Source organism: Lissotriton helveticus, chromosome 7, assembly GCF_964261635.1.
Source record: "Lissotriton helveticus chromosome 7, aLisHel1.1, whole genome shotgun sequence".
Classification (NCBI taxonomy): Eukaryota; Metazoa; Chordata; class Amphibia; order Caudata; family Salamandridae; genus Lissotriton; species Lissotriton helveticus.
Genome location: NC_136068.1, coordinates 1,359,337,559 through 1,359,363,719, shown reverse-complemented (window position 1 = coordinate 1,359,363,719; position 26,161 = coordinate 1,359,337,559). Strand labels below are relative to the sequence as shown.

Here is a 26,161-nt window from a genome sequence, read left to right as displayed (position 1 = left end):
GGCTCCCTTAACCCCATTACATTTTCCGGGTATCAAATGGACTCTCTCCGTAGGTCATAGGTTGGAGTCCAAGTTCACCAATCGCTCTTCTCTGCGCTCAACAACATGACATGCAAAGAAGTCAGCAGAGACATCTGTGAGAAAACATTTAAGTGTAGACTGATAAACATTTGGCACCACTGCTGCCTAGACATGGCTACCCTTATCTTTGACAGGGGTGAACTGATTGTGCAGTTACTTACACATAGACAAAGCAAATACCAGGGCGAGTAAAACTATACCTTTAAAATTCAATTTGTCATACCTGGTGGCATTGGGAACTTTATGTAACTGTACCTGCGTTCAATCAAATGAAATGTGTAATTGATATGCAAGCTCAGGCTCCATTATGAACCCTTCAATAGAAAACGAATTCCCCCAGAGCTTGGTTTAAGGCACTTAGAAACCTTTATGTTCATCTTAAAAACAGAGAACTGGATTGACATACAAAGCTGTATGTTTGCGAAATACACCTACTCCTCCTACGCAAGGTGTAAAGGTAGGACTTTCTGAAAAGTACATACATTTCCAGTAGTACAACAGAAAAGCTGATTAATTCACTGTTTTGTAGGCTTATTACTGGGTATGTTATGTGATATCATCTATTTCTGTAAAGCAGAGTTGTAAGCACAATACAACTCAACGATGGGGAAAGGAAATGCACATGTTTTAGTTCTTGCTACTGACTGGTTCCAGCTTTCTGCTGTCAAGCCCCTATTGTGGAAAATACCAATGTTTAAATGTAAATGTAAATGCTTTTAGTCAGCCCATTGCTTCCCATTGGTTGGCTTTCTTGTTCAGCCACATTTGCTTGCTTCTTATTCCAAAGCTTCCTTCCTCTTCTTCGTTTGCCCCTTCCCTGGAGCATAGCTTTTTCACCATCTTTTTGATTGAATAAGTTGTACCCTTCCACTGCAGGGACCACCTTTTTCTTTTTATTTCAGCACACCATGGGAGTGCATGTGTTTTTTTTGCTCAATCCCTTATGTGCTGCTTCCCCCTCAAGTCTCTGCCACCTCTTTTTACGTTTTGCACCCCATCCATCTACCCTTCCCCCATTAGGGCTTTTGAAAGCTACAATATGCTAATTTTCTACTGGGATGCTTTATTTCCTTGAATGCTTTTTTGCATATGTTTTGAATTTATTGCTCCAAAATTAGTGTTCGCCGTCTTGGAAGGGTACATTTAAAAGTAAAGAAATGAAAAGCAATGGATGCAGTACCATGTCACATACATACCCATTCGTGCTGCAGCAGGCACATGTATAGGTCATCACACTGCAGCAGCTTGTTTTGTTTTTGCTGATGTTGTTGTGCTTCACCATACAAGCGTTTTCGCTATGGAACAGCATTGGGAATGCCAATTGTTCGGGTGCCACCATTTTAAAGATGAGACCTATTGGCTTTGCTAATGCTGATTTCTTTTTCTTGCCTTCTCTTCCCTTGCAACTCCACAAAGGTTCAGACGTAGCTGGTACAGGTAGGTGCAGTGGGGCTGGGAGGTACGGAGGGTGCGGGAGGGAGTCAACAGACGACGGGATAGGAAGAATTAAATAAATAAATAAAACCACTTGCCTTGCGCTCGTTGCATCGCCCAGTTGGCAAGGTGGCAAGCGCAAGGTAAGAAGTTGTATTTATTTTATTTTTCCTATTCTGTTGTCTGTCGACTAACACCGCCCCATCTCTCTTACCTGTACCGGCCGCACCTATAAAGGTTTTGGAGTGTTCTTTTCCCCTTCCCCCATCCTGGACGGGGAGTTGCTCCAACACATTCCTAGAGTACATTTCTGATCTTTTCCTGAGTAAGAAAGGGTTACTCACAAGTTTGTGGGCGTTGACAAGCTCTTATGACAAATATATGCCTTGATCCACCCATTCAGCACCCTTTTTCTTGGAAGATTAAGATATGTGTTTTTAAAGCACAACTACTGCCCCATAGGGCATCTTGGTGCTAACTAAAAGATCTTTAGTGTCATACAAGTCAACGGTACGCATTTTACCTAAGTCAATGATACTCATTTTATAGATTGCATTTGCCCTTTAGAAGTGTGGCTCAATGGTTAGAGCGGCAGACCCTGATGCAGAGGACTATCCCGGGACCAGGGTTCAATTCCCCGCCTCGGCGGGTCTTGAGCTAAAAAATTCCTCAGACCTGATAATTCTCGCCTCGGTGCCTATTCCAATCATGGAGTCCCACTCTGCAACTCTGGGCAATAGCTTGCTTAATCTCAACAACGGCCCCCACAACGCTAAGGATGCCTGGCCTCCACCTTGGGGGTGCCCAGGAGTGGACACCTCACAGGGAAAGCCAGGAAGGGTTCCACAGCGGTATTCGTACTAGCACCTTGAGACCCTTGCGGGTGAGTAGTGCGCTATACAAGTATCAATTTACATATTTAGATCAATCACAGATTCCTGGAATCTGCGACACAGATCTGAATCATATGGGATTTATTACTGAGTCTGCAATTATGACTTACCTTTAGGCAGTAATACATCCATTTATCACTTTCAGGTGTTCGTTTGTGGATACCTACCAAGCGGAAATCGAGCCATTTAGGCCATAATCGTAGATTTTCAGATGTAAATGTCTTTGTATATCGGACTGATAAGCACTGACAGATATAGGTTTGCTTTTGGATGTAGTGTTTACACTTTAGAGTGTAGACTGAATGTGGAAGGGTCGACCTCTGAAGACTAGGATTTATTTTACATTGAAAATCAGGATACAGCTATTTCTTTGGTGCTTGAGTTGATGGTTTATAGTGATGCAATAGTAGTGCAATTGTATGGCTGTATTTTTGTATTTCTGTTGAAGTATTGTATTGCTTTAGTTGTACTGTGATGTTGTAGTGTTGTAGATGTTTGGTTCCTGGGTTGTATTTAGTGCTGTAGAGTTGCAGGGATGGAGTACTAGAATTGTAGAGGTACCGTTTTTGTTGTGATGGTTGTAATTGTGTTTCTGTATTGTTGCAATGTTGTTGTTGCAGTGTTGTTGTATGGTAGATTTAGTGATGTAGTTGCATTGTTGCAGTTATTTAACTGCAGTGTTGTAGGAGCAGCCTTGTAATGGTGTAGACTTGTAGCCTTATAGTGTTTTTGTTATAGTATTACTGGGGAGTGACTTTGTTAGTTATTGTGTTATCGTTTTATAAATCCCTACTGGTAGACAAACTATGGAATTAGTGCTTTAGTTATTTAGTTGTGTTGTTATATAGTGTGTTGTGCTAGAAAATTTGGAGTGGTGTAGTAGTGGTGCTAGCTTTGTAGTTATAATGATAGTTATTGCTGCAGTTTTGTTGTTATGGTGTAACTTCAGTCTTCTGGGCTTTGCTGTCTTCGGTGGAGGTGCCCAGATATAGGTCCTGTACTCTTATTCTTGCAGGAGCCTCATAGGCAGGAATTGGTCCCTCAAACTCGATTAGTGGAAATGGTTTGTCACAGCGAAGATGCCCAGAAGCCTTTACATTGTGTAAATAATTTTTATAAAAAATGGCAGTGGCAAAGAGAGACCTAGTCAGCACCTTCGTAAGAGTCTTCCCACAGTATTTCAGAAATATACACTTATTTGGTGTGCTCTATGTAAAACACTGTGCCATTTATCAGTGTTTATATTATATCAAGAAAAATTCCACCCATACATAATATGGCTATCTACAAATTACAGAGCACAACCACTTATATGTCTTGTGGCGGACCTTGTAGTCAGTATGATTTTAATAAACCCAAATTGGCACAATATAAGTAATAATAAACAGGTGAGAGGATTGTTGGTGCCATTAAAGTTTGCTTAAAGTTACTTCTTATGCGATATAAAATGGAAGTTTCATACTGATCTAGTGCGCTACGGATCCTTTGAAATATCAGGGTCTCTCAAAGAATAATTTCACCTACTGTTGTAGGAATATTTTGTGAGCCTTGAAAAAGTTGTATCAAACGATGAAACACATGTCGGCTGTCGGCTTCTTCGATACGTACTTTGAGTCAACTGAACGAAGACTCCCAACAACTTTCTAGTCTATGTCAAATTGCTACAAACACTTGTTTATTATTATAGATATTGTGCCAATTTGAGTTTATTAAAATCATACTGACTACAAGGTCAGTCCCAAGACATATAAGTGGTTGTGCTCTGTAATTTGTATATAGCTACCTTTACATCGTGTTTAAGGGCAGCTTGCTGCTCCTGCCTGCTTCCAGAAGTTCTGCAGTGAAACGACCTAAATCGTCCTCTACGGTGCAGTTATTATGCATTCAATGCAATCCTTATCACTGCTGGACAAATGGGATTCTTATGAGCTAACACCCATGTTGCACAAGTATGTTCGAACAGCATGAATCTATCTAACAGGTAGTGAAGCAAATATACATTCAGCGATGGACTGGCTGGTTTCTGAGACAGGAAGTGGGCTGGTGACCAGGAATAGGCCTAGAGCCTATATCAAGTCAGTCTTGGATGCCCCAAAGACATAGTCAGTCTGACCTTTTAGGCCATGTCCTCTCTACTGGAACATAAACAACTCCATACAACTCTCTGTGGGCAGAGGAGAAAGTAGGAACAGAAGGAGCTGCAAGACGGTAAGTGTCCCCAATAGATCAAGCCTCGCTCTACTCTTTAATGCTGCTTTGTACTTGTGGAGGCGCACAGAGAAAGTACCTTGAAACAGTACTGTCCACAGCTATTGGGATCCTCCACATACTCTCTGATTATGTCCCCAAGATTATGTCACACTAAGGAGCGTTTTAACAAGACTTTGCGATGCTGCAAAGTCATTTAAAGTGACGCAAAGCTGTGCAAGGGATACTTGCAGAGTGAAACCTTTTATCATGGAAAAAGTGCCCATTTATAGTGCAAATGGTTCTTTGTGGTGCTTTATGCCACTTAGCATTAATGGTGCATTACGTGGTGGAAATTAGGTGTTCCAGTAAAAGCACCTATGGCTTGTGAAGCAAAACCTCATCCACTAAAATTGTTATGGGGGATTTGAGTCAAAAAGAACTCCTCCTTGGGCAGATACAAAGTTGGAGAAATATATTTATTTCTCCTTACAGTTCACAATGCATGCACTTTACAACACACGTCTAGTGTGTGAAATGTTTTAAACATTGTCTAGGAATATAATGTTGTACTGGAAGGGCATACTTTCAGTTTAAAGTTTATGCCAGATTGCACAATAATGTATTAGTTTTTGTGTGTAGCGCCAGGCGGCCTATTTGTGTGCCAGCGCAGTGGAAGAGAGCAGCAGCCCATAGTTAGTAAATATAGTTCCGCACTGCTTCCACCCTCTGCCTCCACCTTGCGCTACCCAGCGCAGCAACTTTGGTTGCTGTGTTGCACCGAAAGTAAGTAAATCTGGCCCCAAACTTTTTGGCCTGAAGTGAAACCTAAAAATGTCTTAAACACCATGGCCCTCAAAATTGAAATTTGCTGGCTGACCTGCAGTAGGGTTCTAGAAAATCTTGAGTATTTAAAGTAATGTCAGGTGCTGTTGTTCTTTGTCCCAGTTTGGTCTCTGATGAATGAGCACAAATGTAGTAGCAACTTGAGCACAATAGACACTGACAAATTTATCCTTGGCACACTTGGGCCTAGAAGCATGTAAAAAAACCTGGCCAAGCCGTCTTAGTTGTCACATCGCTGAAATGTTTTTTTTCTTTTTTTTTATTCTACTGCTTTGGATACTTCAGAATAGGCATTCTGGTTGGTGAAGTGTGGGGTGGACTGGGTGCTGCCAGATACCACTCATTGCAGTGTGTTCTGGGGTTCTGTTCGGCTGGCCTTATGCACGCTAGCATCTTATTTCCCTTTCCTTATCTGGAACCACATTAGTGGCCATATTATTCAGAAAGGTTGGTCATACTACATCTTGACTATATTTTCAGCAGCCTCGCTTCTTGCCGTATATACTATTTGTATCAACGTGGTGAGATACTTCCTGAATCAGAGTAAAGAGTACCGAAATAGGCACCCCGATGGATCATTCTGAGTTTCATGCCTCAAAATGGGGAGCACACTCTACTGCTGCTTGTGTTTTACCTGGACTAAGATGCAAAAACACTAATAGATGCTTTTTTATCACACAAATTCATTCGTGTTTTACCTGGCAAAATGCATCCAGCCGGTGTGGTAATTGGCGCAAAACTTCGAATTCCGATTAAGGGTGTAAACTCCAATTTGCTCCCGAATAGGGATTATTCAAAAGATTGAAATGAGTCCACTTTAGTCATCTGCTGTGTACCTCACCTGTCCCAGGATTGTGGGATTCCGTGCCAAGGGACCTGCGCTACCTGCCAATCACACCTGCCCAAAGAAGTAGGGTGCCCTATGTCAGTCTCCGCAAGAAACGGTGGAACTAGACTCAAATTTGTGAGGAGGGCTCACAAGAAGATGGGGATATGAGTGAAGATTTGACATGCAAATTGTAGTCAATTAGGGCTAGATGTACAATCCGTTTTTGCATGCACAAACGGGTTTCCGACCCGTTTGCGAATGCAAAAACCTACAAGGCCATGTACAATTCCTAAATAGTGAGTCGCAATTTATTTGTGACTCGCTATTTAGGAATTGGGAGTCGCAATTAGAAAGGGGCGTTCCCTTCCTAATTGCGTGCGCAAATCAACGTACAAATGTTTTGTGACCCTTTTCACTTTTTGACAGTCTCTAATAGTATTTTTTAAGGGGAGGCAGTGGTCCAAGAGGCAGTGGGGAGAAGCAAACGGGCAATAGACCACAACCCGGAGTGCAGTGGGAGAGAAGTTCAAGAGGGAGACAGCTATATAACACACACTTTCATGGAGTGCCTAAGCCAAAAGAAAAAAGTAGCATTTGAAAAGCAAGCAGTGGAGTCATAGAAGCTAGCCAAACAGAAGAGCTGGTAAAGAGGCTATGGTCCATTGGGGGGACAAATGCAAGGTTAACAAGCTGGAGGATAAATTAGAAGCCGGCAAATGAGAGTAATGACTGGAACGGAAACCAGTGGTAAGCATTGGGCAGAATGTAAGCACTTGTATGTTCTCGGTAAGTCCACAATATGTCTCGCAACAGACAGCGCATGCACTGCCTAGTATGCTCGACCTAAAGAGTAGCGCCTCTTCTGCCCATACCCCCGAAAACAACTTGCGTACTATATTTATAGTGAGCTGAGTTCGAAGGTAGCATTCTTTTCAAAGCATGCAAACTGGAAAGGTGAGAACACGGCATCACAATATAGTAGTTGTCTTCAACAAGACGCTATTCTGACTTGTTCTTTATTGGCTCTTGGATGCAATTTACCATTGGCATTTAGTCTGAGCTGCCAGCAAGTCTAAAACTAAAATAACTGTAATAAGAACTGTATTAGAACTGTAGTAGAACTTAGAGCCGGCGCCTAAAAATCAAGGCTAGTCCCAGTCTGATTGCTTGATGTGCTTGGGTGAGAAGATATATATATATTGGACTACCGTACTACCGAACTACCGATTGACTTGACCAACTACTCTATCAACATTGTCAATCACTACACTGCGCTAAGGGGATCAAGCAGGCATATTGCGCTAATGGCGCCCAAAAACATCAAGAGTAAATTCACTAAAGGCACTCCCATGACAAACGGAGCGGGCGAGGAGAGTCCATCTAATCTTAAACCGATTTCACCAGCAGTGGTAGCAAGGGTGCCCCGGTACACTGATAGGCAACCCGACAAGCAGCATGCTATTCAACTATCTCCAGATGCACTGAACAAAATTAGTTCCACTACAACAGATACTATAAACAAAGATAAAGACAAAGGTAAAGACAAAAACGAAACAACAGGAATATCCACCAATAAATTTGATAAATCCATTGATAAAGAAGGCAAAGGCAAAGCGATGTCAGATTTGGTGGGACGGTGCGCTACTTACAAGGCGGATAAGCCGGGCAAGGCAGAACATAACAAGAACACGGTGGCAGAAGCCCATATTACGGATGCTATTACTAAGCCTGGTCCACAACCTGCACAATCTCTTGACTCCCCACTGGGCTTAGCTCCGACCATAATTCATGAGAGAAAAGACAATCTTTTTGATGACGCTGATGACGCCGATGGAAATGATGGAGACGAAGGTGCTGACAATGAGATATTCCTGGAGGCTAACTCAGATGACCCGGAATACGAGGAGATAGTTGAGGGTGGTGATACAGAGGGGGGGAGAGCACACACGAGGACATAGAGAATAGCTCTCTGCACTTAAAAACCAATAGATCCTCAGCTCTAAAAAAAAAGGGAAAGGCAAAAAACAAAACCAAGAAAGGGGGGAGAAACATGATTCCCACGGCCATATTAAATACACTAATACCAACTATTGCTGGAGGTAAATCGCTCGCAGATCAGAGCCCGCTGAGTAAATGGATTCAAGCTTCAAGAAGAGAAACAAGCAAACCTCCACCGACTTTATCAACAACAGATAAGTTTGCTGTAGATGAGAGCTTTAAAAAAGAGAATCTAGCAATCCCGCAGACTACTCTCCCTGGGAACACTGCCCTATCTAGAGCGGGTATGGACTCTCTCCCTTCGCCCCTGCCCCTGCCGCCTACAATTGACCCCCTCGCTCCAGCTCCCGCATCTTTGAATATAGTACCTACTGGAAACACTCTTGACGGTAACAAGGAAACTATGAGGAGTATTGGGAAAACTCCGAAAAACAATCCTCTTGTATCTACTTCACTTCATAGCGATTCAGCCCTAATATCTAACATTTCTTCACCACTGATCTCTCCATCGACCAACGCTGGTAACGTAAATGCCTCATCTTTAGACCTAATCTTAAAAACACTAATGGACCATCGCCAAGAAGTACAAGATAATTTCAGACAACTACGGGAGGATAATACTAAAATCCACAGCTCTCTCCAGGAAGTCACTAACAAACTGAATGGCGTAACAAAAGAAATTGAGGACATCCAACAAAGAGTTGTTGAAGTCGAGGAAACGCTCGCTACTACTACGGCTTCAACTGACCAACACAATGCAGAAATAGGAACTCTGCAGAGTAAAGTTGAAGATTTGGAAAATCGGCAGAGGCGACAAAATCTGCGACTCTTTGGGATACCTGAAGGGTCTGAGGGGGCTGACGCAAGGGGTTATATGGTCCAAATACTACAAAAGGCCTTTCCGGATCTATCTGACTGGGACTGGGACTCTCAGCTCCAGCGAGTACACAGACTTCCAATCATTCCCAGAACCCAGGAGAGTAAATACCCACGGCCCTTTCTAATTTATTTTGGTAATTTTTTACTTAGGCAAGCAGTTTCAATGAAAGCCAGACCAAGAACTCCAGTGACAATTGATAACTTAACTTTTTTTGTAAAATCAGACCTGAGCAAGGCAACAATGGACAGAAGATGGGGCCTACGCAAATTGATTGATCCTATTAAGTCTCATGGAGCAATGGTCTATTTACAGGAACCGGCCCGCCTCAAAGTTACTATGTCTGGCCATAACTATTTTTTTCACGACGTTAAAGAGGCGGAGCATTTTCTTTCGAAAATGGACTCAAAATCAAAACCTTAATTAAGAAAATAATGGGGAAAAAAGAGAGATGGAAACAATAAGATACACTTGCTTAATTTGCTATGAGGTTCATCTGATATTGGTGTTATATGTGTTTCCAACTGATTAGGGTAATTTCCATCTCCTTTGAATCTTGCTTTACAACTTTGGGTCATTTGTCTTTCTGTATGAGAGCAATACAGAGGGTTGAGGTTCCGAGGGAATCCTCTCTGGTTAGCTGCCCCATAAGCGGCAGCATAAGATAGGGGGATGCTTCCGGGTAGGCACTGGGGGAGGGATCCAGGGGAACGGAAGGGAGGGAAGGGTGAGGGTGTGGGGGGGGGGGGGGAAAGGGAGAAAAATGTTATTGCAAGAAATGGGCATGATTTAAACAAAAATAAAAATTATTTGCACAATAGGGACTATAAACAGAGGAGATTCAAAACTATTGAAAAGATTATAAGATATAAAAATGTTTAAATTAAGATTACTAAATTGGAATGTGGCCGGTCTCAATAGTAAACTAAAGAGAAAATTGGTACAAGAAGAGATTGAAATGTATGAACCCCATTTTGCGTTTCTTTCAGAAACTCATATTAGCTATCAGGAAAGAAAACTATTATCCCAAATGGGTTATGAGTTGGTGGTATGCTCTACTTTGGGTGCTTCTATTCGGGGGGTTGCCATTCTAAAACAAAAACGAATTTTGACCGAAATTCTTAAAACAGCCTCAGATACAAAGGGAAGGTGGGCGATAGCTCAGATACATTTCGAAAATAAAAAAATTGTTTTTTGTGTGGTATATGGGCCCAATATCGATGATCCTAAACTGTATGAGCAATTAAGTATAGAGTTATTAGAATGGGAGGGGGAAATTTTGTTAATGGGCGATTTCAATTGTGTTATTGATTATAAAATAGATTCCACTGGACAGCGCACTTCAAATAGGATGCGCAAGGTCAGATCTGCAATACTTGAACTGGGTAGGTTACACAATTTGAAGGATGTATGGCGCTCTAAACATCCTCTAATAGCAGGTTACACTTATTACTCAGCGCCTCATAGATCTTGCTCCAGAATAGACATGATTTGGGCATCTGAACAAATTGCAGACTATTGCAATATGGAATTATGCCCAAGAGTCACATCTGACCACAATCCAATGCTGCTTGTGATTGAAATTAGAGACCAAAAGAGGGATACACGTAATTTTACGTTCCCAAGATACCTATTTGTAGACTCTGGCTTTGTTACACTATTGAAAGAACACATTAAAGATTTTATAGCGCTAAATATCAATTCCGGTTATATAAATATTGTATGGGATACTTGTAAATGTAGCATTAGGGGATTTGCTCAGCAATATATATTGAGGACAAATGCAGATAGTCGTCGAACTATTAAAACAACTACCTTTAATATACTACAAGTAGAACAACAGCTCGCCGAAGCTACAATACAAGCAAAAACAACTATTGATGATTTAAGAATTAAGTTGGCGGAACTACAATCGTCTATTAAAAAGACCCTTAGAGAGAGATATAGTGCGAAAATCCCTAAATATAAAATGGCTCAATACGAAGGTGGAGACAGAATCGGTAAAGTGTTGGCATATAAGACAGCTGACAAGAAAGCTAGAACTAAGATTAAGACAATTATAGGTTTAGATCAATGTGAATATGAACAACCAGAACAGATTCTAAACCAGTTTGTTAGCTATTATCAAAATCTGTACACTCCGGACAATATACCCTCTAAAGCTACAATACTGCAATATCTCAATAAATATCTACTACCAGAAAGAGACTTAGGTACAACAACTTCGCAACAACTAAGCTCAAAAATAACATTAACTGAAATAAATTTAGCAATTTCTGCTCTACCTTTGGGAAAGGCAGTTGGAGAGGATTGTCTACCACTGGAACTTTATAAAATATGTGCTCAGGAACGTTTACCTTTGCTAGAAGAAGTCATCAATTCTATAACCAACTCTGGGAAAGCTCCAAAGTCATGGAAAATAGCCAAAATAATTTTTTTTCTAAAAAAGGGTAAACCCCCGAAAGAATATGGCTCTTATCGGCCAATATCTTTGCTTAACTCGGATGTAAAAATATTTTCTAAGATTTTGGCTAATCGTCTCGCTCCCATCATGCCAGACCTGGTTAATTTACAAACAACACGGCTTTGTTTTAGGCAGAGATACCACGGCCCATGTAAACACTGCAATTACAGCCTTTGATGTTGCCGCAACTACTCTCACCCCACTCGGAATGGTCATGTTGGATGCGGAGAAAGCATTTGACCGAGTGGGGTGGGAATATCTGTGGGAAGTACTAAAGAAAATGGGTATTAGTGGACAATATCTTGACTGGGTCTGTTCACTTTATGATAACCCGTTGGCCAAGATTAGCTACGGGGGGAAGGACTCAGCTAACTTCCTGATAGGAAGGGGAACCAGGCAAGGATGCCCTCTATCCCCCTTGCTTTTTGCTTTATCTTTAGAGCCCTTCTTAAATGCATTAACTGAACAGGCAAATATTATCCCAACGTATCATGGCGAGAAAAGCCTAAAGATAACGGCATTTGCAGATGACATCGCGATATACACAACAGATTTAGTTAGGGCTATACCCGAAATAGTTAAAGAAGCTACACAATTTGGTAAGGTGTCAGGCTATAAATTGAATGTGAGCAAGACACAAGTTATTACTAATTATAACCCAGATGAACCAATACCTGGCATATGTCAAAGTGCGACATATTTAGGAATTAAGATAGCAACCAATATGGAGAAGATAATAAATATGAATTATGATTTTTTATTAAAGGAAACTGCTTTAATTTTTTTAAAAATGGCATAAGATTCCGCTCAGCCTAGTAGGGCGAATCAACCTTGTAAAAATGAAGATACTACCTAAAGTACTATACTTATTTAGGGCCATACCCTTACAACCTAATAAACTGTTTTTCAAAAAATTAGAGGGTATTTGTAGTAGCTTCTTATGGGGATATAAAAAAGCACGTAGGGCAATGAAACTTCTGGAACTACCAATTGAAAAGGGAGGTCTTTCTTTTCCAGATTTCAATCTATACTTTCTTGCAACCTTTTTTCAGCGTATAAGAAGCTTGATGAAAAATGAGAATTCACTATTTTACCACCAATACATGCTGGGACCAGATTGCAATCAATTCTTATTTCGCTTACATGATCCTAACTATTTCAAACGTGTTAAATTTAAGACGGCTAAACATATTAAAAAGATTTGGGATCAAATTATGATTATAGATAAAAATTCCTTCTTTAATGCTGAACTTAGACTATGGGGCAACCCAGGACTTCCAGATATATTTTCAGATGGGACTGGAAATCTTTGAATTCAAAGGGGTATTAGTACTTTGGGGGATTTATATGGCCCAAATGGTTTTCTGGATTTTGACACACTAAAAATCATATTTGGCCTAACAAATGATATGTATTTTAAATATGTACAGATAAGAGATAACTTGATACGCAAAATGAAAATAATGAAAGTAATACAATCAGACACTTTAGAATGTTTATACTCTAAAAGAACAAAATCACTTATCAGTTTGGGTTATGAATATTTGTCACGTGGTAAATATGATGATAGTACTAAAATTGCGTCCAAATGGTCGGACAGACTTGGCATAAACATCAATTCAGGGCAGATTGCAACCTCATTATCCCATATAAATTATATAGTACACTCCTCTAATTTAAGATTACAATCATATAGAACAATTACACAACTATACTACACTTCGCAAAGAATTTTCAGTTGGACACAGGGCAATTTAGCAACTGAGAAAACAAAATGTTCGAAATGTGATTTGATAGCAGCTGGAATAGAACATATGCTGTTTTCTTGCCCAAAGCTACTTACATACTGGGAAGGAATAATCGATGTTTTAAAAAGAAAACAAATTAATACCCCGTTGCTCTCAGCACATTTGGTGCTTTTGGACATTCAAGATGTTAATTGTTTGCATAAAGATCTTATAACTATAATATTTGCGTGTGCTAGGTTAGTGATAGCAAGATCATGGATTTCGAAAGAACCGCCAAATATATTAGAATGGTATAGTCTGGTAAACGAAATAAGAATAATGGAACTCACACTAGCAAAACATAGAGGCCCAAAAGCGTGCAAAAAGAAGGAAAAGATTTGGAAACAGTTTTTTGAATTTTGAAAACTTAACTGCATAACTTCTATTTGAAAATGAGGCCAAACGTATTTGTGATTTTGTATTCCGTGTTAAAGACTTCATTTGTTTCGCTAAAATGTATTTGTTTCTCCTCTGGTCTGGTCTGGATAGCAAGATCATGGATTTCTAAAGAACCGTCAAATATATTAGAATGGTATAGTCTGGTAAACGAAATAAGAATAATGGAATTCACACTAGCAAAACATAGAGGCCCAAAAGCGCGCAAAAAGAAGGAAAAGATTTGGAAACAGTTTTTTGAATTTTGAAAACTTAACTGTATAACTTCTATTTGAAAATGAGGCCAAACGTATTTGTGATTTTGTATTCCGTGTTAAAGACTTCATTTGTTTCGCTAAAATGTATTTGTTTCTCCTCTGGTCTTTATATATATTTTGTATTTTTTTATCTTTCTGGAGTCAACAGAATGGTTTACTAAAGTATACTTTGATATTTTACGATATGTAAATATACCTTGCTCTTTCTTGCAATAATAAACATACTTTAAAAAGGGAAAAAAAAAAAAGAGAGAATGCAAATGTAGGCTTTTACTGAAAATGGATCAAAACAGTGTACTTTGTTGTACGTTTACTTACAAATTTCAATGCAATGTTCGCTGAAATTGCTCAATATGTGAAAGGATTTGGGACCAGCAGATGACATTTATGTTTTTCTAAGTAATTTCTCTGGCTGCTTACATGCATCTGCAAGCATTTTATAGCTATCCATTAATTTTGTTTTCCACAGCTTTTTAAAACAAAAGGGTTAGAACTGTGTTAGGTTGAGCTCCCTTTGAAATACATAGATGGGTACAGTATATTCATCTTGCAACTGGTTTTGCCAGTTTATCTTTTAGTTGTAAGACATCAAAGAGAGTAAAAAGGTTGATTTAAGCTAGGATAAAGAAACAAGAAGATTAACTTAATTCTTAACATATTTTTCCAACAAGTGTCTTTTCGTTTTTTCTCTTTGTAACATGGAAGATAAGGCATTTTTTGGATTTTGGTTGTTCCGTCCACTTCACTCTCTAGGCAGGCCAGTCCTCTCAGTGCTAGGGGCTCAGCTCGACAATTCATTTGTATTCCCAAAGAAACTGAAAGGTAACTCATCAGGAAACTTAGTGGATGTAACAAGACAGACGCTTGCTCCCCCCCGTCCCCCATCACACTATAGCCAGCACATTCAATGCTGCTCGCTTTATTTTGCATTTGATTAACGCCCCGGGAGCCCATTCGGAATGGGTGGGAGGAGAATGAGGTGAGGGTGTAGGACTAGGGGGATAAACGTGAGTTGAATGCTGCACCTTTGCCCACTCCTCCTTACCCAGGGGTAGGAGAGCACCAGTGGTGTAACGATGGTGCCAGTGGCACTAGTGCAAGCTTGGGAAGTGGGCCCATGTACTGTCATTGTGAATAGTACAAGTACCCATAACAGGGGTACGGAGGCCGCTTAAAAACAAAACCTGCTGCATCCTACATGCCTGGAGAGCATTGCAGCATCACACACACAAGTTGTCTCGAACTTCTTCCAAGCTTCTGTGTTATTTAGCTCCTGTCTATGCTATGCTGCTGTTGTCGATGGTATGTTATGCAGGGTCTGTCTTCTGTTCTATGTTCTATGTTGTGTTGCTGCTGTTTGGTTATGTAATGTAACTGCATGTTTGGCTTATCATACAACTATTTAGCACAACTTAGGTCTTCTCTGTGACTCAGAAATAAACATTTACGGTTTTAGATGTAAATTAATTTGCTGATCGGCAGGTGTTTTGGCTCCTAGAGCCATGCTGGTATCCTGGCTCGGCTCTCCCCTTGATCCCTGGCTTGTCCACCTCTAGTTTTGCTTCATTTGTGTTCGCCGAGAAGACAAGCCTGAAGGTCTGGCAAAGAAGAGCTCTGTCCATGTCACAGACACATGTGAGCAGCCTTCTGCCATGGGTTGTGCTCACTAGAATTGTCAAAACAATTCAAAGTATGCTAAATAAGCACATTTTGAAAGATCTATGTCAATTTCTTAAGCGGTCATCAAGATAGTCCACCAAAAACCATTGCTGGCGTCCTTGGCACGCAAAGGACATAGATCTCAGCCTGCATTGCAACACAAGAACATCTGATTAGGAAGACCTGCTATTTGCTGCCCCCCTTCTGTTGTTCTGTTTTCATTTGCGTACTTTGGGTCGCATTTATTCAGGGTCTTTTTGGGTTTCCCCACTGCTGGTGACTCACGGAAGTAAGAACACGGCCCTATGCGAGACTGGATTTCGGTTTTACAGCTTTATCTACAGTTTAAGTAAAGTATCCCAGTACATGGATGGGGAATTCCTAGAAAAGCCCCGTATGACTGAAAAAATGCAGATTCAAAACACCCTCATGATGACCTTTACTTAAGATTAAGCTTGAAACTGTTGGAGGAAAAAAGTAGGCGTTTTTCAAGGGCATTTCCTTATCCACATACTTTGTATGTGCCCTTGCACTGAAATGATATTTTCTGATAAAGGGTTCTGCGGCCCACTCCATACTGCGTGGATGCATTTTGCTTATTTTTTAGCTGACTATAATATAAAGGTTCTTTACTTTCAATGACTGTCAACACACTGACGAGTCAACAAGAGAGGGAAAATCCATCTGAGTTTGCCAACTGACCTGTGACCTAATGGTTTGGCTCGAAAAATACGCAATTGTACTGAGTCACAGACCGACCTGCCTAATGAATATTTATTTCGTTTAAAAAAAGTTTCATTAGGAATTAGATGTGGTAGATACTGTCTAATGACCAGGAAGCAGCCACCTCAATTTGCGAAGGGAAAGGAGTCCATAATAAACCCATTCCCTATTGGCAATTAATTATCCCCCCAAATTGGGAGTCAATGGTTTAAAAGCGGAATTCCACTCGCAAACCATTGATACATAGGGATGCGATTCACAATTCGTAAGTGGCACCCACACCACACCCCTTCCAAATTGTCCGTCATTATGAAACACGAACATATTTTAGGAGTGGGTAAAAATTTACTGACTCCTAAAATAGGTTCAATAAATAGGAAAAAAGGGATTTTCTGGTCGCAAACCCAGTGATATTGTGAATCGCGACTGCAAAATCCCTTAGTACATCTGGTTCTATTTTCGATCAACATTGTTGAGAATTTTCCGATTTCATGGATGACAAAATTGTTTTTAGAGTTGCATCATTTGAATTGGTGACTGATTCCAAAATTCTTCCTGGAATTATTGATGCGTTCTCCTTCAGTTCTTATGTGGAGTTCTCATTTAGGACGCACAGTGGGGTCGAGGACCATTCCCTAACATCCAAGAACAACCAAAGGGAAAACTCTAACCGTACAATCATATCACCCACAAGTACACACACCTCAGGAAGCTCAAGGGACCCATCCCTCCACTGAGATCCTCTGCTGGGTAAACCCACAGTCACAGAAAAACATCGCTTACGAGAGGCAATTCCTATGATTTGTAGGTTCTGTGTCATTGGGCCTAGTAAAATTATCACACTCAGGCTTTAGGGAAATCTCTGAATGGTTATTGACTTCCCCTCCCCCCCCCCCCACGCCCCTCCGCAGAAAATAAGGATTCAGACAGGGTCCGCCTTTTAAGATATATCTATGCTCTGTATGATAAACATCAAGGCTGTGTTGGTAATAATACAGAAACTAATCTGACCAAGAACCTAAAAGGCCAAGAGGCCAGACCACTGGGGAGCACTATAATACACAAATGAATAACACAACTTTCCTATGCTTCCTTTCCTAGTGTACAACACTTTTGAAACCCTAATGTAAGCCCCACAATAGACATCCTGCTTCCTTCCTCCTTGCAGAGAGAACAGCAGTTTCTTCACCTACGAATGTGAGTAGATTCAGACAGCTGAACACAGTGATTCGGGCATCAGCATTTCCCTTCAGCAAAAGCAGCTCCTGCCCTTTTACTTATGTTCATCTGTGCTAGTGATCCTTCCATTTTTTTGTTAGAACGAGGTGCCCCGGCAAAAATGTGGGACTCACTAAGAGTTTCATTTAGTAGCGGAGAACTGACTTGCATCAGTCACAGCAAAGGAGTGCATCTCTTGATTAAAATGTAGTTTCTGGATGCTGAGAGTACCAGCCCCTTCAATCCCACATCATAGACTGCAGCAAATCCCTAGGCATCATCCTTGTTAAGAGGCTCAGCGTCCAAACATTTATTAATGTTACCAGGTAAGTCCAAGTCCAACTTAGGCTCCAGAGGTAAATAGAATTTTACATTCCCGAACAACCTTTTTTTTTTAGCACTTTTTATTATTCTCCAAGCAAAAACAAAGAACCTGTAAAGGCCTCCTATCCAAAGGGGGCTCAAGCAAGAATAACACTCATATTGTGGCATATTACTTGCAATACTGTATTTCTGCACTCCTAAAGCCTGTTGGAGAAGGCTTGACTCCCTAATGGCAGGGGGTGGAGACCTGCAATTCTAGATCAAAGGTAAATATACACCTAGACTTATGGAATAGCAAAAAGTGTAGAGTTAAACCTAACAATAGTAGTAAATATGCACCTGAATAAATACACAGTTGTAGAGTTACGTTTTTAAATAGGTCCAATAGTTTGTGAAGGTGCACAGAGATAGCAAAACAGCACACATGCTTAAATCACCTAATGGTGATTATTTGAAGAATGCTCTAGCCAGAGATGGGCCAACATCCTAGCCCTAGAAGGGTTAGTTAGAGCCAACAGCAAAGCCTAAATGTGAAGTGGTGAGAGGAGAAAGAAAATGGACTAAAAGAAAGGCTTCTATGTTGAATGGTGCATTCCAAAAGAGGCATTGTTTTATACCTCCATTATTGAATGCCACATTATTATGAATGTCTGTTAAGGGCATTGTGTGACAGGGATTTTCTCTTCTCTTCCAGACTTCAGGAGAGCAAGTCCCCTTTGCTGACAAGGTACTTCCGGCTGCAGTTCTTCTATGTACCAGTGAAGAGAAGCTGGACAGCCTTGACTGGATCACTGACAAATGCTTCCGTTTTAGGAGACACTCAACGCAAAACCTCAGTGCAGATGGTAGGTGTGCCTCCGACTACTAACCTACCGCCCCCGGTCTGTGTTTTTAATCAGTATCATAAAATGTACAGATTCTCAATTTCAAGTCCCATTGTAAGAGTGGCCTGTGTGGCTGGGCATGTTTGGAGATTATGATTTTGTCCTCCAAGATAATAGCTGTGGCTGCTGACGGCTATTGTGTCAGCGAGCAGAAATGGTCATTGCACCGTTTGCTGGGGAAGCCAGAGCAGAGCAGGACATTGACGCAGTCTGCTGATGATGGAGACCAGATCAGAAGAGGCAATGCAGCAGCACTCATGACAGCCTAGGGTACTTCGCCAAAACACTGAGTTTTGAATATCGACCAGAACTCCAATTGACTCTACAGTATTAACTACCAACATAACTTCACGATAAATATATTCGAAGTTACGAATAGCAAATCTTTGCTTACCTTGATGAAATGCTGGTAGATAATATTCTGAAGTTGATTTGTGGGTTGGTCGATACTGTTGACCTCCGTTGTCTGACATACAACCTACTACATTGCATTCAGTAAATCAAATAGATCCCTAAAATGTTCTCTTCTTGCACAATATTTTTTTCTGGCAACAAACAGTAGCAATTATGCATTTCAGTAAGATCTTTCCTTAAATATATGTACGAATTTGGTATTTGCACAGCAGAAGAGTAGCTGTAAAATACCACCCTATTGTGTCTGTTCAAATGACATTTATATTTCAAACCAGCCTGCTCTCTTAGCACACAGCCCCATATAAAGCAACAGCTCTACCTAGCTATGCTAAGGAGACAACTCCATTTTTATAAGTTCCATTTTTTTTCTCTTCATTTTAAACTATTTCCCCTTTAATTATTTTTAAATCCACTTTGACTTCCTAATGATGTGAATTTACCAGGAATGAAAGAGGTTGACAGGTTATTGATATGCTTTACCCACCTTCCCTTTCCTCCACAATATCACTTTTCCAATGTCACTATTCTGTATTTGTATATTATCGTAATGCACGCTGAATGTTGTAGACAGTGTGTACATCTCAAGTAGTGGGCGGTTGATTTCAATCACTTAAGAAAGCATAGGTGTCTAGGGTCTGTTGAATCTACTCACGTGGGACAACTGTAGATGCGGGTGCAAGCTGCAAAATTCCAAACCGCTCTTGACCTTCTCCCTCCAACCTGGAAGAGACCTCCGCTTGGCTTACCTCCACATTTTAGATTTACCATCCTTGAGTCTTTGTCGTAAGAGCCATTGATGCTCTGCATCACGGCCGGTCATCAGGTATGGGGGAATTACCAGTTGATGCTAATTGATAATTGCACACCTCGCTCCTGGAGCGGTGACCAATAACACTTGTGCCTTACTGCTCACCTTGCTGTTGCATGTGCTCCCATGACTTTGATTATTCTCTGTTCTCTGCAGAGCTCTCTGCCAACTACAGATGAGGAGAGCACTAATGAAATCTCGCACTATATTGGGATGTTGGATCCATGGTACGAACGCAACATCGTGGGCCTGATGGACCTCTCGACCGCTGTACTTTGTCAGGTAAGGCCACTTGTCTTTGCTTCACCCACCCCACACCCTGTTCAGAAATACGTATTGCAAAAGAGGTAATACCTGGGTCACTGTGGCCGGATGCAATGTGAAGGGGTCGAAGGATGGGTATGCGGATTTTTAGTAGCCATTGGTTCTGCTGCCGGTTCGACTTGGATTTTTTTTTACAGCATTTTCTGTGTAAACTGTTAGTGCCAGCTGGCTTTCAATGCCATGAAAAACTGTTGAACCATCTAACATTTTTAATTTTTTTCAAGACAGCCCCCTCACTTTGGGAGTTTATTTTTGGCAAATGTTAACACAATATCACAGTGGCAATCACTAACATCTTTACCATTCGATCAAGCGTCACAGTGATTTTAAAACCATGTATTCTTTGCTTACCAGAGTCTCACACAGTTATCTACATTGGTCTTTAGAGTTGCAAAGCACTGGACATGGTTTCGCATAGTTGCCAACTTTTGAAAAAAAAGTCCCGGGACACTTTGCAGCACAGGGTCGATCAGATAGAAAGTTCTTGTTTGCATGCCTGTGTTTAATAAAAAAAAGAACAGTTTCTGCAACAATATTACCCAGGACAGCGTCCAGCTTGTCGGGACTGTCCCTGCAAAAACGGGACAGTTGGCAACTATGAGTTTCAGCATTTTTAGTAAACCAAAGGATGCAACATTCCTACGTAGCCGCTTCATGTGAGGGCTAACAATAGTGACTGTCAGGATATTGTCCAGGTGGAGAAGGCATCAGAGTCGAAGAGAGTGATAGTGGATAATGGTTCAGGACCTCATGCCTTGCTAGAAATGCTACTTCTGAAACTAGTTTTATCTGCTCTCTGTGGGGTTGACGCATATACTAATAGTAGAGTTAAAAGGGGTAGGTGACACCGTTCTAAAGGCTTTTCTTGTCCATGTGTACCAGTTCTTCTCCAGTCCAGGCCAGCCAAGAAAAACAATGACATCACTTAGCACACAATGAGGAGAGGTGGTGACAAAATATATTCTATGCTGTAGGAGCCCAAGGTACCATCCTACACAGGGGCGTATATTCGGGAGGTGCATAAGGTGGAACATCCCCATATCATGTTTTAGCGTCGGGTTGAGGGGGCCCATGTAACAGTTGTGAGGTGATGGTTAGGTCTTGTCCTCACCATCATTTCACTGCTTATAGTAAGTTTTGCAAGGGTGAGCGTTTGTGAGTATGATGAGCATGTGACCACAGCATGACAGGAACAGATTTGTGCCAACTCTGCAAACACCTACCTGAAACTTACACTGTCAATGTCTCCATTGTGAGCTGATGTGCAATGATAATTAGCACTCAGGAGCTGTGTGCCAGGCAGTGCTTAATTTGTATAAACATAAGTGCTGGGGCCGTCATCAGGAGGTCACTGCAGCTTGGCATCATGGTCCACCCATTGCATCTGCCAGTGCTGCCAGTGACAACTGGAAATGACAATTCAGACTATACCGGGGTCTCCAAAACTATAAGAATGGCTTTGGCTGCAGGTATTAGTAATTTTTAAAGTATATTAAATTAATAAAAAGCTGTTGGTTCCCTTATCCTTAAATTAGACATACAGCGCCACTATGTGGCAGACTGTCATGAGTGCCAGTGTTGATAATGAAGTGCCCGTGCTGAGCACTGCAACCTACAGGCTCAAATTAAGCACCTGTGCCAGGCAGTGTATTTTGGGCCACTCCTCTGTGCAACAGCTCCCTGTGAAGTAGGGGGTAGATTTCACTCTGTATCCTCTACAGCAGCTTGGTTCCTCCTAAAACCTGTGGGTGCAAGCACATGAGACCTGCCAATGATCTTTGGTGACACCTCTGCTCGGTACATTATCAGTGAGTCCTGAATCACCTCAGCTATGGACTTTCAAACACTTCCACAACATGTCCTCACACCCATCCTGCAAGTATGCAAAGCAATTCTGGGGCTCAGCACAACACTGTCACTAAATCATTTTGATCTTATCTAGAGAAAAGTATGTTTTAGTCATAAGTCTATACACTATGAATGAGCCTGCTGCAAGTGTATTGCATGTAATGCTGGGTCAGACATTTCCAGTGGTTCACTGTTATTGTTGTTTGCGGATATCTTTTGTAACTTGTGACTAACAAGTAACAATCTTGATAAAAGAGCTCTGTGAGTTATGCCCCTCCGACAAAGAGCTGCACGTAACATGTGAGGCTGGAGTTTGTATCCATGCTGGTTTTTAATTAATTGATTCAGTTGGGTCACAACAAACACCATTAAGGCACATATTATCAGTTCCTCAGAGCAGTCTTCCATGGAGGACACCACTATGGGCAATTACAGGATTTACTTATCTTAGCCTCAAATGTTGCCAGGCCTGCTAATACTGTACCCAGTGATTTCTGGTCCTAGCACTGGACCTGGATCTGATAATGAAATGTATGAGGCTGTGGGAAACTGTGTGGCACCTTGCCCTCGACTCCCTACTGCAGTAAGGGTGAGCAAAAATGCTTTCCACGCCTTTTCCTCTACTTCCCCTCTTCCAAATAGTCTCTTGCTTGACCTGGCATCTTTAGTGTGTTTTTCCCGTGTCTTTTTTACTTTACTTCTGACCTCCTGTTTTGACTGTGTGCAGCATTTCATTTTTGCTGGTTTTAGAAATCTGGTCACTTTACCACTGCTGACCAGTGCTAAAGTGCAAGTGCTACATGTGTAAAATATCTCTGTAATTGGTTTATCCCTGATTGGCATATTTGATTTACTGGTAAGTCCCTAGTAAAGTGAACTGTGTGTGCCCAGGGCCTGTAAATCAAATGCTACTTGTGGGCCTGCAGCATTGATTGTGCCACCCACATGAGTAGCCATGCAAACATGTCTCAGACCTGCCACTGAAGTGTCTTTGTGGGCAGTTCTAAACTGCCATGTCGACCTGGAAAGTGCACATACTTGCCAGACACAAACTTTTCCAAGTAAGGCACGACTAAGGTAGACTCAAGATAGCCCCAGGGTTCCAGTTTAGTGTATTTAAAAGATAGGACATGTACAGGTGTGTTGTACATGCCCTTATAGTGAAATACTGCCATTTTTGTTTTTCACTATGACAAGGACTGTCTATCCCATAGGTTATCATTGTAGTTGCCTTGTAAGCTCTTACAACTGTAACTTCCAATTGGGATGATAAAGAGATTTGGAGTTTGGGGTCCATGATCTCACAAATTAAACATACATCTTTTAATGAAGTTGGTTTTTAAATTGCATGTTTGAAAACACTACTTTTAAAAAGAGAGCATTTTCTTGATGTGTGCTTCTGACTGCCTGTGGAATGCACATCTGAGGAAGGGTGAAAGTTGGGCTGTTGGTGCATTCATTCTAGACAGTCACACAAAGGGAACTGAGGTGTGCCCTACCTATCCTGATGGCTCATCACCCTGCTGATGGGTCTTCCTGAGCTAGAGTGGTGGGAGGAGTTGTCACTGACACCTGAATAGGGCTGTGCCTGCCCTCACACAAAGCTGCCTCCACCGCCCTCTAGTGTGTCTGGAGCCAGGTCAGGGAAAAACAGGGTATTGCGCACTACAAAGACTTTCCTGGTATACGTATTGGAGCTGTGATACCAAAACTTCAGAACACTTATGGTCTAAAGGACTTTCTGCCAGGAAAAAGAGCTGGATGCTGTAGGAGAGACTGGTACTCTGCCTGTTGCTTTGTTGTGCTGGCCTGGGGCTGCTGCTGCTTCTGTCCTCGGAGTGAAAAGGCTGGACTTTTCCTTCAAGGTTCACCAAGGGCTTGTGCGTGCTTGCCTTCTGTTAAGAAGTCTCAGGGCCATTAAGGACTTCACCTACCGGTGGCTGGAATCTTCTGCTGAGAGCCCTGACTTGTCAAGTGGTGCCAAATCCAGTTCCGGGACACTTGGAAGCAGAATCTGGTGATCAGAAAAAGAAAATCCACACATCGACTCTTGGCACCCGTTTTTCTGATGCAGCAGCCCGTGCAGTTGAAAAATCAACGCATCGTCACTGTGTAGCCTAAGAATTGATGCAGCGTCTGCAGTACGGCTAGGGAATGACTGAGTCCCGAGCACTGCGTCACCAATATCCATGGCACCTGCTCTAACTCCAACGCAGCCTCTTCCTGGCATCTAAAGAATCAACGCATCACCAGCTTCCCGGCCGTGTAATCAATGCTGTGTTTGCTTCGTCACCTCCACATCAACCCAGCGCATCTGGATTTTCAGCACACCGTCCTTGGACGCCAATTTCTTCATTGACGTTGCCCAGCAGTAAGGAACTGATGCCGCGTGTCTGGAGATCGAAGCATCACCTCCCCTCACAGTAAGGAACCGACTCATCACCTCCCCTCACAGTAAGGAACTGACACATCACCTTCCTGGGGAGTAAGGAACTGATGCATCATTTTGCTTTTCCTGCACCTCCGATCCCCTGCACATGTTTTCGTCTTTATAATTTTGACACATCCCAGGCACTTTGTGCTAAAAGTAACGCATCAATAGATTTCTATGGACTGAACTGATTTAACTTTTTAAAAGTGATATTTTTGTTAATGGATGTTGGATTTTTGAATTTATTTAATTCATGAATTCATTCATTCAGTTGTTTTGACATCCATCGTTGTTATTTAGAAATCAACATATTTTCAACTGATTAGAGATTCTGTTCCCAATGCATTTCGTGCACTATTGTGCAATTCTTCAGGGGAAATTTGAATAAAATCAAAATGATAAACTAAATGAGGTTTCACTCCTTGTACATTCGTGTAATTAGTACATCATTTCAAACATACTATATACATTGATAAACAAACTGTTCATTTGTCTGAATAAGTTCACATTTAAATAAATGAAACATGTGTTGTCATCGGTATCTCATTAGAAAGCATGCAATTGTGTACCAGAAATATAATGAAATCATGTGCTAAAACCATAAACTCATCAGAAGACGTATTTCGCGGTATGACGGTGTAATAGCCGAGTGTGTTAAATTAGTTGCTGTGGGTACTGTCTAAGTTGTAAATACACTGCGTCATGATGTCCGTGTTGAAGGTGCAATGCATCCTGAAGACTGAGTAGCAAGGTCGTATTACGCTGCGTTGCCTTGTGTTTTCAATGACATGAAAAGTAACGTTATTCCTGCATAAAAACTCAGAGAAGCAGAGTTTTTCCTTTGTATCATGATGATTTGTTTTGGTCTATGTGGTCACTAACAGCGTCTATTCGTGCTCGGTCTTTAAAGACTCGAGCAATGTCTAATCATAACGGTTGCTTGAAGCTAGTTAGTTTAGAATTATTCAAATGTTGAATAAACGGCTTAATAAAAGTTCCTTTTAAAGTGTAATTCATCATGTAGATTGAGTGGTAGGAGACATGTTGCTCCGCTTTGCTAATGGTGTAATATAGTGCCACAGATGCTTAATTTTGACTCCGAAACACAGGGTCTTATTCCTCTCGTGTTCAGAAGTCTCTCTGTAATCAGCGCGATCAATGAAATCGTCTAATGATGCTTGGTCTCTAAAGACTTGAGCGGTATCAAAGTTTTGAACGTGACAGCTTCAATTCCCAATGAGGGCTTACCTCTAGTTCAGTCAAACGTGTTGCCAGCAGTGTTTCATCAAAGTTTCTCGAGTGCTACCTCGAGTTGCGAACGGTCTTGATGTGTGTGCATGAGTATAGAAAGTGGACTGTTAGTCATGTGATCGAGTTATGACTATGGTGGCCATATTGTAGTATGTTTAATGTTGAATGATGATGAACAAGTTACTATTAATATGTGTAGAGGAGGTGTCTCTAAACCATGAAAATCTA

The 26,161-nt window shown here is 41.3% G+C and overlaps 1 protein-coding gene across 5 annotated transcripts in view; it reads left to right on the top strand.

Annotated features, from left to right (window-relative positions):
* PIK3R5 (phosphoinositide-3-kinase regulatory subunit 5) overlaps positions 1 to 26,161 on the top strand; it is a 274,166-nt gene that overhangs the window by 165,671 nt on the left and 82,334 nt on the right. For all 5 annotated transcript variants that reach the window (XM_078654674.1, XM_078654676.1, XM_078654675.1 and 2 more), the window contains exons 11-12: positions 18,668 to 18,818; positions 20,236 to 20,361. In XM_078654674.1, coding sequence (XP_078510800.1) covers positions 18,668 to 18,818; positions 20,236 to 20,361 — 277 coding nt within the window. The remainder of the gene's footprint in view (positions 1 to 18,667; positions 18,819 to 20,235; positions 20,362 to 26,161) is intronic.